Source organism: Prorops nasuta, unplaced genomic scaffold (genome assembly GCF_024137725.1).
Source record: "Prorops nasuta isolate Cenicafe-Biocafe unplaced genomic scaffold, Cenicafe_Pnas_1.2 PNAS00398, whole genome shotgun sequence".
Lineage (NCBI taxonomy): Eukaryota > Metazoa > Arthropoda > Insecta > Hymenoptera > Bethylidae > Prorops > Prorops nasuta.
In genome coordinates this window covers 1-17,685 of record NW_027117194.1, presented here as the reverse complement: position 1 = coordinate 17,685, position 17,685 = coordinate 1, and the positions used below count along the sequence as shown (strand labels likewise).

Below are 17,685 nucleotides of genomic sequence, written 5' to 3'. Positions count from 1 at the left end.
AATTTAAAGTGAATAACTTTGTGAAACTGAAAGCAGTATATCCACAAAAGAGAGGCTTCCATTGTATAAATTGGTGGATTTCCTAGTTTATATTAATGAAAGGAAAATATAAATGGTACTAGTGTGCTGGAGAAAGTGCCATAATTCAAAGTTGATGTTGACGGTAACAGCTAAGAAAATGATGGATAAATATGAGCTAATTTATAAGAAAATCCTTGAGAGTGAAGTGCTTGGAGGTGATTTTGGGCATACAACTTTGGAATTAGAAATAATATAGTTGATGAAAATTATAATAAAATCATATAAATGTGTAAATATGAAAGGAATTCATAATTTCAATATTTCGCATGTAATAAAACATACGGTGTGTAACTTCAGGAAACTGAAAGCAGTATACCTAAAAAACATAGACTTCCATTGCATTACTTGGTATATATTTTACAGTTTATATTAATGAAAAGAATATATAAATGTTACTAGTTTACCAGGGAAAGAGCCATAATGCAAAGATGATAGTGAGAGTAACACCTAAAAAAAAGTGTATTTAAAGGTAAATTTAGACACAAATTTTTGAAAGCGAAAGGCTTTAATGTGATATTGGGTATAAGATGTTGAAAATATAACTCAAACAATCATTGAATCCTATGTTAAATGCCTCTAAAAGTGTAATTATGATAAGAGCTCATCATTGTAATATTTTGTATTTTATTTAATAGATTAATAAATTAATACCTCGAATTGAAGCTTTACATTATGGAACGATGAGAACATTGGAAAATGTTTTATTAGATTTAATTAGTTAAAACAATTTTTTAATTTTAATTCCTATATTCTTGCAAAACGTTATAAGATCCCACAAAAAACAAGCTTTGCTTGTAAAAAAAGGACGGCAAGTACATAAGTCGTATCTAGTGTGATTAATATATCGTAATATAAAATATTTTAATTAAAAAAAATAGTGAAATCTAAATGTTTGGCAAGCATAAATTTTTTCCATGGCGAAAATTGAAATTTGGAAAAAAGTAAATAGTAATACAAAAAATACTTGCCGGGCCCGTAATATTCATGTGTAAGTCGCTATTTTGCAATATAAGCTTTGTTTCTCGCAAATTAAAAAATTGGCTATTTAATACGATTGCATACAACGGGCCTGGCAAGTAATTTGTGTATTACTATTTACTTTTTTCCAAATTTCAATTTTCGCCATGGAAAAAATTTATGCTTGCCAAACATTTAGATTTCACTATTTTTTTTAATTAAAATATTTTATATTACGATATATTAATCACACTAGATACGACTTATGTACTTGCCGTCCTTTTTTTACAAGCAAAGCTTGTTTTTTGTGTAATTACTTTACCTTGATTTACTTATTTTATATATAGTATTATCTGATTAAAGAAAGTAGTGAAATCCAAATATTAGGCAAGTATATTTTTTCACCTTAGCAAAAGTTAAATTTTCGAAAAAAAAGGAACAAAAAAGTTACTTGCCGGGCCCGTAATGTCCATGCACAGTGGGAAATTGAATCGTGTGTGAGATTCAGCTATAGCGTAGTATAGCTAATGTCATGTTAAAATACAGAGTGAAGTTAGCCGATCCACATACGATTCTATTTCTCACTGTGCATGGATATTACGGGCCCGGCAAGTAACTTTTTTATTCCTTTTTTTTCGAAAATTTAACTTTTGCTAAGGTGAAAAAATATACTTGCCTAATATTTGGATTTCACTACTTTTTTTAATTAGATAATTTTACTATATTATTTATGCTAGATGATTTATGTACTTGCCGCCTTTTTTTACAGGCGAAGTCTGTTTTTTGTGGGATTTCATAACGTTTTGTAAGAGTATAATATTTAAAAAATTAAATTATTCTTTTAATTTCTACAGATTTTAAAGAAAATTTCCACCCTTCTCATTTTTTGAAACGGCAGCGCTTAACTAATAAAAATATATATATTTATATTGAAAAAATATCGCAGTCAACACATTGATTTTATTGATATTTGTAATGTATTTTGCATAAAAGAACTTTATAATTAATGCTCAGGCTAGTTTTCTAATGTTTTCAGTTTCACCATAATAAAAGTATGATTAAATTTTTCATAATCAATAAACATACTTTCAACATATAAAAATAATGAAATAAAATGTATATATTTTAATTAATTTACATTATCTATTTATGAACATTTGACTTGTTACCAACATCTAACTTTGCCAAACTTCAGTAACTCCCTCAGCTGCTTCAGGTGATACAGGGGCAAGACTGGAGAAGCAATTCGTAAAGCTTCAAATAAGATACAATGAAGCATATAATCGAAGTTGGCATTGTCGTTTTGCATACGCCGTTTCTTTTTAGCACCAATCATTGTCACCTTTATGCTGCTAACACTTGACAAAGGTGACATGGTAGATACATTGGCAAGTCGTCCTTATAACATTTCCTGTGCCAAAGTCCTCAGATGTTCATTTCGCAAATTTCTACGCACTTTTGAAACTGGTCGGATTTCTGGTGCTACAAAATGGAGTGGAAACCATTAATTTTAGGACTTTGCTTCAATTGAGAATAAACGTTCATTTTTTCATCCATACCAATGACCAGTATACTACCTTTGGCGCAGAATACTAGTATAGGTAACAGAGGAAAACAATCAACAGTTATTAACTCAATTTTACAGAATTTCATCCAATGAGTCTCATCCTTAAATTATGGCTGTGCAATGGATGACGTTTTTCTGAATATTGGCTTATTCTTACTTTGCCAATCTTTCAATGCTTTCATCTTTGCCTGTTTCAAGTACCAGAATGCAGGAGTGAAAAGCACAATTGTTGATTCAACTCCAATAGCCAGTATGTATGCGAACCTTCCTCCTTGGATATTTAATTCAATTGTACCAAATGTATTTAAGTCAAAGCACAAGTATTACTATTTGCTATAATACACTTGCACAGTGACTGTAAAATAATAAATGATGACACTACGAGTAAACCTACAATCAAATTCATCATTTAACCCTTTGCGGCACACATTTTTTACATAATCGGTTTCTCGTAAAAATTGGTATACAATAGTTTTCGGGGTCGCTGATTACGAATCTGATGTCAGAATTTAGAAATTCAAAATGGCGGATCCAAGATGGTGGACAAAAATTTCAATTATTACCGTATTTCAAAAAGAATTGGTATACAATAGTTTTCGGGGTCGCTGATTACGAATCTGATGTCAGAATTTAGAAATTCAAAATGGCGGATCCAAGATGGTGGACAAAAATTTAGATTATTACCGTATTTCAAAAAGAATTGGTATACAATAGTTTTCGGGGTCGCTGATTACGAATCTGATGTCAGAATTTAGAAATTCAAAATGGCGGATCCAAGATGGTGGACAAAAATTTAGATTATTACCGTATTTCAAAAAGAATTGGTATACAATAGTTTTCGGGGTCGCTGATTACGAATCTGATGTCAGAATTTAGAAATTCAAAATGGCGGATCCAAGATGGTGGACAAAAATTTAGATTATTACCGTATTTCAAAAAGAATTGGTATACAATAGTTTTCGGGGTCGCTTATTACGAATCTGATGTCAGAATGTTAGAAATTCAAAATTGCCGATCAGATTTGACGGACAAAATTTTTAAATAATATCAAATTCCAGTAAAAACTAATGTACAGAGATTTTTTATATCGATAATTCATTCCAAAGTTTAGATATGTAGCTATCGGAGTTAGTAATTTCGAATTTTTAGTGGTGCCCATATGCTTGTAATAACGATTTTATTTCTACAGAAGTGTAGCGGTGAACTTGGACGTATGAGACAGATATTTTGGGTGGCTTATATTCTTTTCTGGGTTTTGAGTAGCTAATCCAATGGATCCTCGATAATTCGTGATTGAAAATAGTTTTTACCTCATTTTTTCTCAAAACAATCATTTCCAAGTATATAGGTACTGTGTAAATGATATATAAGTATATAAGAATACTCAGTGCAATATGTTGAATTATTGATTGAAGATTTAGTATTACTATATTATAAGTAGTTGCTTTCTCCACGTACCTATGCAAGTAAATTACACATGCTGAATCATATACTATTATTATTCAGTTACCGCGTATTACCGAGGGTATTATTTTCATTGTATTGTTTTCAGAATTTCATAATTATGATTTCTTGTTGATACAAATTTTATGTCTATTTTTATCTTTTGTGTCTCAATATAACTGTTACGGGATGGTTTAAATACTTTTCATTTTTTATTATACATTTATAATTTGGGGTATCTAAATTTGGTATCACTTTTTAAAATTCATTGATGATATTTTGATGTGCACAGCCCTTTGGTGGTGTTATTATTCTTCTTCCTTCAATCCTAAAGTTAATAAATTATTGCTTATTATCTGTCTTTTGAAATGGAAATTACTGATATTCCTAGTGATGGGGAGTCTATAGATGGACTTGCTGACTCAGATATTGATGAGAATGAGTATAATCTGATTGATGTAGAAAATGAGTATGTAGAAGAGGATGAAAGTGAGAATGATTTAGATGAAGATGAACAAGAATATTCTGGCAATGAAACATGGACGAAAAAAGGAAAAGAGAGAACAGGCGGACCATTCACAGCTGATTTTGGACCAAATATCCCTGATAATGTAAAATCTCCATTGGAAATTTTTTCATGTCTTGTTTCAGAAGATATTTTAGATATTATAGTTCAACAAACAAATATTTATATACAAAACAATAAACCTAATGCGACATTGATAACGAAAGATGAATTACGTATTTTTATAGGAATCAATATTATGATGGGAATAAAAAAACTACCTTCATATCGTGATTACTGGTCATCTGATCCAAAATTGAATGATTCATTTATGCAATCATTGATGCCTGTTGTTCGTTTTGGATTTATTTTAGGTAATTTACATATCTCTGATAATCGGACAGAACCTAAGAAAGGTAAACCGAACTACGATAAATTATATAAGTTGAGGCCATTACTAAATAGTCTTGAAAAAAATTTCAAAACATATTGGAAACCAAGTAAATATCAGTCAATCGATGAGTCTATGATAAAATTCAAAGGTCGTAGTAGCCTAAAACAATATTTACCAGCTAAGCCGATAAAACGTGGATATAAATGTTGGATTCGAGCAGATGAATCTAGTTTCGTTTGTGAATTTCAAGTCTATACCGGTAAAACGGAAAGTTGTGAAAAACAGTTAGGAGCACGCGTTGTCAAGGATCTGACCCGTGAACTTGTTGGCAAGAATCATCACGTCTATTTTGATAATTTTTTTACTGCTGTTGACTTATTGATTTCACTAAAGAAAGATAACATATTCGCTTGTGGAACGGTACGGTCTAATCGAGCTGGACTACCAAAATCTGTAATATCTGACAAAGAAATGGAACGTGGACAATATGATTTTCGAACATCCAAGACTGGTATTAGTTGGATAAAGTGGATGGATAAAAAAGGTGTACACTTTCTATCAAATTACCATGATCCATCTGAAGTCACAACTGTAAATCGAAGGCAAAGAGATGGCACTTTAGTAAAAGTAGATTGTCCTGTTATATGCTCTGATTACAATAAATACATGGGTTTCGTTGATAGCGCAGACCGCTTGATATCCACATACAAAATTGATCGAAAATCTAAAAAATGGTGGCACAGAATATTTTGGTATTTCATTGATGTGGCGGTTGTAAATTCATTTATCATATATAAAAAAATAAATACCGATAAGTCTGTGACTTTGAAAAAGTTTCGACTACATTTAGTAGATGGATTAGTTTCTAGAACCGTTCCAACTAAAAAAGGAAGGAAGCGACAGCCTTCAATTATCGGTTCTCAAAAACCACAAGTATCTATTGAAAAAAGGCGTTTTCAATCAGCTCATATGCCTATACATATTGAAAATAAGAGACGATGTACACATTGCAGTTCAAAAACAAATAATACACGGACTCATTGGATGTGTAATTTGTGCAATGTACCTTTATGTCTACAATCGGACAGAAATTGCTTCTTGATCTATCATTCGTGAATAAGTACAAAAAAATTAATATGAAAAAGTTGTGAGAAATTGTTTGAAAATGATGTTGAAAATAAAAACAATAATATTTATATAAATATAAAAAACATTATAAAAATAAAAATTATAAAAATAAAAAAAAATACTGAAAAAAGTAAAAAAAAAAAATGGAAAAAATGGAGATGATAACCGCCACGTCCTCGTTCGTATCTCTGGGTTAGGCTAAGAGCGGATTTCTTTATTTATTTTACTATACTGAATTTCTGATTATTCCAAATCACTTTTCACAAATATCTGAGTTCAGATTCGTAATCAGCGACCCCGAAAATTGTTGTATACCAATTTTTTTTGAAATACGGAAATAATCTAAATTTTTGTCCACCATCTTGAATCCGCCATTTTGAATTTCTACATTCTGACATCAGATTCGTAATCAGGGACCCCGAAAACTATTGTATACCAATTCTTTTTGAAATACGGTAATAATCTAAATTTTTGTCCACCATCTTGAATCCGCCATTTTGAATTTCTAAATTCTGACATCAGATTCGTAATCAGCGACCCCGAAAACTATTGTATACCAATTCTTTTTGAAATACGGTAATAATCTAAATTTTTGTCCACCATCTTGGATCCGCCATTTTGAATTTCTAAATTCTGACATCAGATTCGTAATCAGCGACCCCGAAAACTATTGTATACCAATTCTTTTTGAAATACGGTAATAATCTAAATTTTTGTCCACCATCTTGGATCCGCCATTTTGAATTTCTAAATTCTGACATCAGATTCGTAATCAGCGACCCCGAAAACTATTGTATACCAATTCTTTTTGAAATACGGTAATAATTGAAATTTTTGTCCACCATCTTGGATCCGCCATTTTGAATTTCTAAATTTTGACATCAGATTCGTAATCAGCGACCCCGAAAACCCCTGTATCATTTTTTCCTTACGAATATAGCTACCCATTTCTTCAATAATGATTTTTTTTAAAAAAAAAAGGATCTTTTTTTAATTTATTGATTATTACAAATAAATTAACAAACAAATTTATACCTTTTTTGCATAGATTTTAATTGTGTAACATCTCACGATCATAAAAAAACAAAAAGCATTGGTTTAATTGAATTTAAACTACATCAAAATTGTAAAAAACTGTTTTTAAAAAGGTGGCACCGTACCGTGCCACTGTGCCGCAAAGGGTTAATAATCTCAATCTTCAAAGAAAATAAATTTTTGAAGAAACATGAAGCATCTCAGTTACTTACCAGTATTTGATGTTGCTCCATCTCCATTTTCTTTAGTGCTTGGTGACTTAACTTCCTTGAGACTAAAGATCTGTAATATTTGGGTGTCTTTGCGTCTTTTGTAAACATCTATTATGGTATAATTAGCTTAAATCCAAACACTAGTCAACTGGTACTCTACGTAAATGAAGGTTCATCGGAATGCTTCATATTTTCCAAACAAGCATTACTATAATTTAGTCTGAAATATTTGTACGCATATATGATATTTGTTTCATTTACAATCTTCCTTTATCTGCATTCTCCAATAACAGGGTATTTCCAAGAATTGTTACATTATTTGTTTTATTTAAAATCTTCCTTAATCTGCATCCTCCAATAACAGGGTATTTCCAAGATTTGATAAATTATTTGGCACTGGTTTGGCATCATACTGCAAACTATGAAATGGTGCCTTATATATAACTTTGTTTTAATAAAACAAACTTTTTTTACAATGCACTTACTTTACTTAAAAACGTTTATGTTAATTGCTGTTGAGACAATACCATGTGTCTTGATTATGAGTGAACGTAACAACCTCATCCTTCTCTGTTTCAATTACAATCTTCCTCAATCTACATTCTTCAATAACAGGATATTTCCAAGAATTGTTAGAGCATTTGGCATTGGTAGGACTTCAAATCAGAGCTGCATACAAGGAATATGCATATAAGGAATATTTTATATAACCTGCAATAAAAAAAATCCCACAAAGTACCACCGAACATTAAATTTTATACATATTTTTGAATACAATGTGACTTATCTGATAATCTTGCTGGCTCCTTCATTTTTCTCCCTTAAATTATCCGTAGTTTTGATTATATTACACTATTACACTATCATTACAGCCAATTCATTTTTATAAAAATATTAAGGTTATACCGGTAAACCTTACAATTCAATTGACATTCAATTGACAGCTAACAGTAGTCGCCATATTAGTTATCGATTATATCGATTATTTAGACGTCGCGTTTGTAAAAATTACGTCATTTTCTTTAGCGATTAACTTCAGCCCGAGACATACATTCTGGCTGGAGAAGAAGAAGATGACGGAAATAAATTAAATTCGTTATATATATAGCTAACAGATTATGAGATCTCTGGATTGCGTTAACCAATTTTGATGTTTATGGGCTCAAATAAAAGCTTGTTCCAAACCATTTCAAGAAAAGCTTTACTGAAATCATGACAGCGTTTCATTTACGGAGAAAAATCTATTTAAAAATTGAGACAGCCAAACTTGCTGTATAAGATACAGTAGTGCCTCGACGGCGGTATAGACACGTCTATACCTACTTTTATGTACTTGCCGTCGAGACACTACCGTGTCTCTTGATATATATTTATATATATATACAGGGTGTAACGAACGACCGCCTTTTCTCGTAACTGGAGGTTCGGGGTGACAAACTGAGTGCACGTGTAAAATTTTGCTCGAATCGTTCAAGGGGTTTAAAACTTATTTACATTTTAAAAATCACCCTTTTTCAGTCTTTTTCGAACGACTTTGACTGCACAATGGAAAGTGGAGAATGTGAAAAAACAATTGATGAACACCCCAATAGAATGTAAATATTATCGATCGCGCGCGATAATACTTTTGCTATTTATTCCATTAATCTGGCTATCAGATCAATTTTAAAAAGAGCGAAATCCTTTTCATTACATTTCCAATTCAATTCAGTACAGTTATCATTGACTGAATTTATGGAAAGAGCGAGAAGACGCAATGAAAAGGAAAGTATCAGAAACTAAAATGTCGCGCGAACGCACTTATAATTTAATAGGAAACGCATGAGGGCATTCTCTTTCTACTAACGAAGCTAAAGAGAATGATTTAAAATCAATACATTGATGATAGAGAAAACTAAACTTACCCATTTAATGTTCTCCAAGTTCTTTTACATCGAAGTTTTCGAAAAAGCTTTAAACTGGCTCTTCGATCATTTCCAGAAAGCACACTATCACTGTTTTTGCATTTAAGCACTCGTGAATTTAAACAAATTAGGTATTAACCTACGTTTCTTCAAAACACTGGTTAATTTGACACTTTTGAACTGCTTGAAGTAGGCCGATTAAGAGTAGTCGAAACGAATTACTTATTATTTTTTGAAACACTATGTGAGAAGTTGGATGTTTCATGCAAGGCAAGCGTGCGAGAAGCAGCTGCTTTGCGCACTCTTTGTAAACGCGTGCGAAAAGCATTTTCGAGTGAGAAACTATTGTTCCTCACACTGTACAAATAATTGTGCAAAATTGATAAGATTTTTGAAAATTCTGAAAATTAAACATTTTTATTAAAAGAAAGAAATATTTTAATGAAACATAATTGTATTAATTTTATCTATAGATGTTCTATCAATCTATACAAATCTGTATAATAACGATTATTTTTTTTAACATTCCATCTAAAAATCGTTTTAACATTTTTTATTTAGAAACCTTTAATAGTTATTTATTAATTTTATTATGCAGCAACTGTGTTCTGCATCGATTGGAGACTCCCAAAATTATAAAAGTAAAGCTATACTTTATTGATTAAACATCACGATTGTCAATTTTTTGTGAGGAGAAATGAAGCAAGCCACTTTCCATGAAAAATGACAGTTTCCAGTACAGTCTACAGGGCATAAGCATCTGTATTCATACTAATCCCACAAAAAACAGACTTCGCCTGTAAAAAAAGGCGGCAAGTACATAAACCATCTAGCATAAATAATATAGTAAAATTATCTAATTAAAAAAAGTAGTGAAATCCAAATATTAGGCAAGTATATTTTTTCACCTTACCAAAATTAAATTTTCGAAAAAAAAGGAACAAAAAAGTTACTTGCCGGGCCCGTAATATCCATGCACAGTGAGAAATAGAATCGTATGTGGATCGGCTAACTTCATTCTGTATTTTAACATGACATTTGCTATACTACGCTATAGCTGAATCTCACACACGATTCAATTTCCCACTGTGCATGGACATTACGGGCCCGGCAAGTAACTTTTTTGTTCCTTTTTTTTCGAAAATTTAATTTTGGTAAGGTGAAAAAATATACTTGCCTAATATTTGGATTTCACTACTTTTTTTAATTAGATAATTTTACTATATTATTTATGCTAGATGGTTTATGTACTTGCCGCCTTTTTTTACAGGCGAAGTCTGTTTTTTGTGGGATTTCATAACGTTTTGTAAGAGTATAATATTTAAAAAATTAAATTATTCTTTTAATTTCTACAGATTTTAAAGAAAATCTCCACCCTTCTCATGTTTTGAAACAGCAGCGCTTAATTAATAAAAATATATATTTATATTGTTCGAGATCGGGAGGAGCAAAAATGCTGAGAAGTAGATTCCACATTTTCTGCGATATCTCCCTATCTCTATTGCGTTCACAGGGGACGGCTATACCAACAGCGTATAGCCGCTACCTCTATCTCACTCTATCTCTCACCGCGGCGCGCTTGCGCGTCTACTGGCCCTGGCGCGTCGCGGCCGCGGCACAGCTTGCGCGCCTGGCCACTAGGTGGCCAGCGCCACGAGCAGCTCTCTCGCTGGCAAGTTTCGTGCCGCGGAATTATATAGATGGGTCCTTGATAAGGACCCATCGCACCCTCGCCTTGCTCGACCGCTGTATAGCAGCAGCCACCGCAGCAACGAAGCAGCTTTTGTTCGCCTCCACGGCAATTAACTGACGCCTCAACGGCAGCGCCTTCACTTGGGCAACTTTTTGGGATACTTTGGTAAGTATCACCCACCACCCACTGCCTACCAAGAGGGGACTACCCCTCTGCGGCACATTCCTCCCTCCTTAAGGGAGATTTCTCCGGGGACTGCCCGGGAGAAATTCAACCCTCTCCTTCCCCTCCACACTGCCTCCGAGGACTACCTCGGACCCAGTGTTCCGACCCCCAAGTCCAGGGCTCTCGACGAGTCGGGTAGTGGGAGGGGTAGAATTCACCCTAGGGGTTGGGGTGGCTCGGAGCCACTAGAGCTCTTGGAGAAGGCGGCCGAAGGGCAAGGGGACTTCCCCTTCCCTAAAACCACTTCTCCAACTTCGCTTCCTCCCGGGGCTGGGGATTTTACTAGGGAATACCCTAGGGAAATTGTCCAGTCCGGGAGCTTATAAGTCCGCGCTCCTTTCTGGGGAATTCTAGTCTCTGGGGTTCTTGGGAAACTTCGTTTACCGAAATTCCCTAGAATTTGACGACGACAAATTCCCTAGGAAGTCGATTATTTTTAACTTAGCGGTTCTTTTGTAAAATTATTGTAAACTTTTGTATATATTTTATTTATTAAATAAAAACTCTTTTACCACATAACCTGGCTTTGAATACTTTATTTTAGAATAAGGCCTTCCTTTCTGACCACAGGTTCGGAGCCAACTTGAGGCACTGTTTCGCACAAATTTATGGTCCTTCGAGCCGGATTTCCGGCAAAAAACGTTCGAAGTGCATCAGTGTTTTTAAGTTGGAGATTCTGACTGGGTTAAGATTGTGGTTTGTTCTGGAATAGAGATTCAAGATGACTACGCCTAGCTCAGGGGAATTACTGGAAGCGATCAATTACGTGCCCATGATTCGGGATGAATTCGTTCGGTTGGTCGTTAACATTAAGAAACGTGGAGTACGCAACTTCACCCTCCCTTTCTTGGAGGATAGGCTTGCGGCCGTCGAGAAGTGGCTTAAGGTGTTGCATAAAACTCACGTTAAGATCACTACTCATACTAAACCGGCTGAATTAGCTAAAATGGATTACGTAACCGAAAGTTGGTATGAAGCGGCCCTTGATGCCCATAGTGACGCGGAAGAATACATCCTAGGACATTTAGATGAACTTCGCTCCAATCAGGTGATGCCAGCATCAGGTCCCACGGCGCCTTCAGGCGAAATAAACCACATTAGGCTTCCAATTATCGATTTGCCGAAGTTTTCCGGGGATTATTTAGAATGGAACAACTTTTATGAAACATTCAGTTCCATTGTTCATGAAAAGGCATATGTCTCCGGACGAGACAAGTTCCACTACCTAAAATCTTGCTTGCAAGGTGAAGCGGCTACGGTTATTAAATCTTTAGCGATCACCTCCGAGAACTATGAGATAGCATGGGACACTCTAGTAGCTAGGTATACTGACAGACGAATGATCACGGATACGTTCTTGGACCAGATCTCGCAAGTACCCACGCTTCGGGGTGACAATTTTAAAGTTCTCAAGGAAGTTAGGGACTCGGTCACGGTTGCGCTCAACGCCCTCAAAACTATGGGTTACGGCGTCGATCATTGGGATCCCATCATTGTTCATTCACTGAAGAACAAACTGGATGACACCCTCCGCTTGGCCTGGGAGATGTATCTGGGAAGCAGCAAGGATTATCCCACCTTTCTTCAATTTTCGGAGTTTCTAACGCGTCACATTAACTCTTTGCAATCATTAGGTAACAAACCTAGAACTTCCAAAAAGGAATCGGGGAGATCCTTGAAGTCACACGCTACTAGCGTGAATAGTACCGGTTGCGCTCACTGTGGTAGTAACCATTTCTTGTATCAGTGCAAAGACTACCTTGCATTGACCCCTCAGGCACGTTCAAAGTTCGCATTTTCACAGAATCTTTGCATCAACTGTCTGAGGCCCGGGCATAGTTGCTCCAATTGCTCTTCTTCGTCACGATGCAGGAAATGTAGTAAAATGCATCATACTTTATTACATTTTGACAAATCTGGCACCGGGGGGAGCAAGGCACGGGGGTCTACCCCCGCGGTCAACTCCTTTTCCGAGCCAGAACCCTCTAGCTCGAATACTACAACACATCTTAGTGTTTCCGACACCCGATCAGTGCTTTTGGCCACTTTCTCTGCCAGAATCGACGCTCATGACGGTTCTCGTATTATAGTCCGCGGTTTAGTTGACACAGGCTCTGAAACTTCCTTTATTTCGGAAAATCTAGCTCAGCAGCTACGGGTATCACGAAAACGTGTCAACGCGACCATTCATGGCGTCTCTCTGAATTCGGCTCAAAACGTTCGAGCAGAGGTACAGATTACGCTTCATTCTCTATCACGACACGGTGTCTCGTTGGACGTAACTGCATTGATCTTACCCAGGATTACTCAGTATATGCCTCCGACTTATTCTCCGTCGTCCTTTCCAGCACTTAGCGAAATTGATCTGGCTGATAACTTCGCTTCAACCAGGGCTCCAATTGATGTGCTCATTGGTGCAGACTATCTTGCAGCATTGATGGAAGGCCCGTACATGCATTCTCCTGATCATACGTTGCTTGCTCAGCGGACTATTTTCGGGTGGATCGTTTCGGGGGTCGTACCCAAGGCTGGTCGCTCTCATAGTGTCACGGTGCATCATTGCTTTGAGGTAGAAAAAACTCTTCGCGACTTCTGGGAACTGGAAGAAGTTCCGGAAGTCAAACCCATGTCCACAGAGGACTCCCTCTGTGAACAACATTTTGTGAATACGGTATCACGCACCTCTTCAGGTCGTTTTGTCGTTGCTTTACCTTTTCGATCTGACATCGAGAAGCACAGCTTAGGTTCTTCCTCTCGGGTAGCAGAGAAAACCTTAAAACGAATACTTCGGCGATTGGAAACCTCTCCAGAACAAGCTGAAAGTTATTCTCACTTCTTACAGGAGTATCAAGTGTTAGGACATATGTCTCCTGTTCCTTTGAACTCTGATTTTCGCGTCTTTCTGCCTCATCATGCCGTTTTTAAGACCGAGAACCAGAAAACAAAGATTCGCGTTGTATTCAACGCATCTTCTAAAACCTCTACTGGCGTCTCGCTTAATGATACGCTATTCATTGGACCCAAACTCCAACAGGACATCACGCGGATCCTGATGAATTGGCGTTCCTTTCGTTATGTAGGCGTCACTGACATTGTTAAAATGTTCCGACAGATTCTTGTGCGTTTTGAGGACCGCAAGTATCAGAACATTTTATGGAAGTCTGATTCCGGTGAGCTTCAGGCCTTCGAACTCAACACGGTGACCTACGGTACTGGACCGGCACCGTTCCTATCCTCGCGAGTTTTGCGCGAATTAGCTTACACGGACGGAGCTAACTTCCCTCTCGCGCAGGATGTGCTTTTAAATTCTACTTATGTAGACGATATACTTTTTGGGGCCCATGACTTACAGCAACTTAGTTCGGTCAGGGAACAACTCATCGCTCTACTGGCAAAAAGGGGGCTTCTCCTTAAGCAAATGGGCATTCAATCAACCGGGGTCTTCCCCGCTTGAACCTACCGAGCTGCATTCTTTCTTTGAGGATCCTGCTGGATCAAGTAAAGTCTTGGGCATATATTGGGATCACGGGGATGATAGCTTCCGCTTCCGTGTTTCTCCTTCACACATTGGTGTACTAACCAAACGCATCCTCTTATCAGAGAATGCTAAGATCTTCGATCCATTGGGATGGATTTCTCCAATAGTCATCACTCTAAAGCAGTTAATGCAATCCACCTGGTTGCTTAAACTCTCTTGGGACGAAGAAATTCCTGAGCCTATTCAGTCAAAATGGCTCAAGTGCTATGAGCATCTCCGAGACTTACAGACTTTACGGATTCCACGGTGGACCGGACAATCACTTACTACTGGAAAACGCGAATTAATTGGATTTTGTGACGCCTCAGAACTTGCGTACGGCGCAGTCGTTTATGAACGCCTCACTGATGAGGACGGTAACCTCTCGGTACATTTAGTGATGTCCAAAACAAAGGTCGCTCCGATCAAGACCACTTCAATCCCTCGTCTGGAGTTGGTCGCAGCTGCCCTTCTAGTCAAGTTATTGGTTCACGTCAAGGGAAGCTTGGTCGGGAGTTGTGATGCGATTCGTTGCTATTCGGATTCGCAAGTCGCTTTAGCCTGGATAGCAAAGCAACCTGTGCATTGGAAGACGTTTGTGGCTAATCGCGTTTCATATATCCAAACGCATTTATCGGAAGCCAGCTGGCATTATGTACCCACTAAGTTGAATCCTGCAGACTTGTGCTCAAGAGGAACCAGTGCTCAACAGTTATCAGAGGACTCACTTTGGTGGCATGGGCCTGCTTTTCTCCGTGAGCACACCGCAAATCCCGTTCAGGTCTTTGAAACCGCGGAAGAAAGTCGGAAGGTAGCGTTAACCGCTCAATTCGACACAACTGAGTGTTGGTTCTTTGATCAGTTTTCGTCTTGGTCTAAACTGGTCCGAGTTATGGCTTATGTTCTTCGATTTGTCCAGCGGACCAGGAAAACCGGCCAATGGGAGGACTTCCTCCTGTCTGCATCGGAAATTCGCAGTTCGATTGAAGCCTTGATAAAGGTTGTTCAACGAACACACTTCGCGAGCGAAATCTCAGCCTTGAATCATGGGTTACGTTTACCGTCGCGGTCAAAGCTTCTTTCCTTACATCCGGTCATTGATTCACAAGGAATTTTAAGAATAGGGGGGCGGCTTCGGAATGCCGAAATTTCTGAACACATGAAACACCCCATTATTCTTCCGCATTGCCACTTAACGGCCATACTCATTAGGCAAACGCACCTAGATACACTTCACGGGGGGCTCCAACTAACTTTGTCCACGTTGCGACAAAAGTTTTGGGTCGTGAATGCGCGAAATCTAGTAAAATCATGCGTTCACAAATGCGTCACGTGTGTTCGCGAACGCGCTAAACTCGGTAACCAGCTTATGGGATCACTCCCTGCCGCTAGGGTTTCGCGAAGCTTCACTTTTGAACACACCGGAGTAGACTATGCTGGGCCTTTCTTAGTTAAATTGCATCACGGTCGTAACGCAAAATCCATGAAATGTTACGTGGCAGTGTTCGTATGTCTATCCACCCGTGCTGTTCACTTGGAACTCGTTTCTCGATTGGATACCGAGGCCTTCCTCGCTGCGCTGTCTCGATTCATTTCTCGTCGTGGAAAACCCGCCGTTATGTACTCAGACAACGGCCTTAATTTTCAAGGAGCGGACGCGGAACTAAAACGCGCCTACCGATGTGCCTTAGAAGCCGCCCGCGCTCAACCCACCGAGTCCATCCGTGAAATCGAGTGGAAATTCATTCCGGTCGCTACTCCCCACTGGGGCGGTCTTTGGGAAAGTGCTGTAAAAAGTATGAAACACCACCTGAAGCGCTCCCTTGGAGTTTTCGTGCCTAATTTCGAGGAAATGACCACACTACTGACTAAGATTGAGGCCTGCCTAAATTCACGACCTATATCGCGGTTACATGATGATCCAGAGTCTTTGGACGTACTCACTCCGGGGCATTTCTTGTCAGGACGGGCGTTAAATTCCCCCCCTGAACTTTCCACCTTGGATTTACGCGAATCATCATTAAACCGTTGGCAAACCGTGAATCGAATCACCGAGACATTTTGGAAGAAATGGTCTTCCGAATACTTACATACTCTGCAGCATAGGCCGAAATGGCAAAATTCTAACTCGGAACTTGGTGAAGGAGATCTAGTTCTTGTTAAAGTACCTAACAATCCCCCGCGCATGTGGACCTTGGGGCGGATTCTCAAACTAGTTCCTGGAGTAGACGGGGTAGCTCGCGTAGCGATAGTTAAAACCGCGAGAAAAGAGATTCAACGGAGTCTCTCGCAACTCTGTAAACTCCCTTCTTAACCCTCGCTTTGGGTCGTATCAGGGTCTATCTTTACCCTGCTTTCCGGCATCCTGGGACTCTTCAGGTTGTCATCTTTCCTTTTCAAGCTTCCTGGGACTCTTCAGGTCGCTTAACTTTCTCCTTCTGGGTTTCCTGGGACTCTTCAGGTTACCACCTCCCCTCTCGGGCGTCCTGGGACTCTTCAGGTCGTCCTGTTTCCTGTTCCAAACCTTCGGAACACCTATGATTCCGCCATGTCTTTTCTTCCAAAACTCCAACAATACTTACTGAGTCTTCGTACTCATCATTTGCCTTTTTTGGTGCAGCGATATTTGAGCATGGCGGATTATCCATGGGCCCACCTACTGGGCGTAGGATATGAGGACGAGGGGGACGACGTCCTAGAATTACATGCCCCCGGGAGGAAAGTGAATTTCGGCGGCTGTTCAGCCATGTCCTCCCGGCGGGGCCGAATGAGGAGCCGGCACCGCCACCAACTCCAACCCCCGCAGCAAGACCGCGGACGAGACGGCAGAGGCCCGTCATCGCCTCAAAGAAGAGCATTGCCTCGGCGAACTGGTCTGGGAAAGTCCTCGACGATCCCAGCGCCAGGGAGCTCGAGCGCAATGCTCAAAAAATCCGAGTCCGGGCATTCGGGCAGGAGATAGAGGTGCCCCTCTATACGGCCCTGAAGTTGCGCCGATAGAAGGCCTGGGCCCTGCAGGGCAAA

General features: G+C 38.1%; 1 protein-coding gene across 1 annotated transcript; it reads left to right on the top strand.

The window, feature by feature from the left end:
* Window positions 1–4,416: 4,416 nt before the first annotated feature.
* LOC136785479 (piggyBac transposable element-derived protein 4-like) lies at window positions 4,417–6,063 on the top strand. The gene has a single exon (XM_066746522.1). The coding sequence runs from the start codon at window positions 4,417–4,419 to the stop codon at window positions 6,061–6,063; it is 1,647 nt and encodes a 548-aa protein (XP_066602619.1).
* The last annotated feature ends 11,622 nt before the right edge of the window (window positions 6,064–17,685 follow it).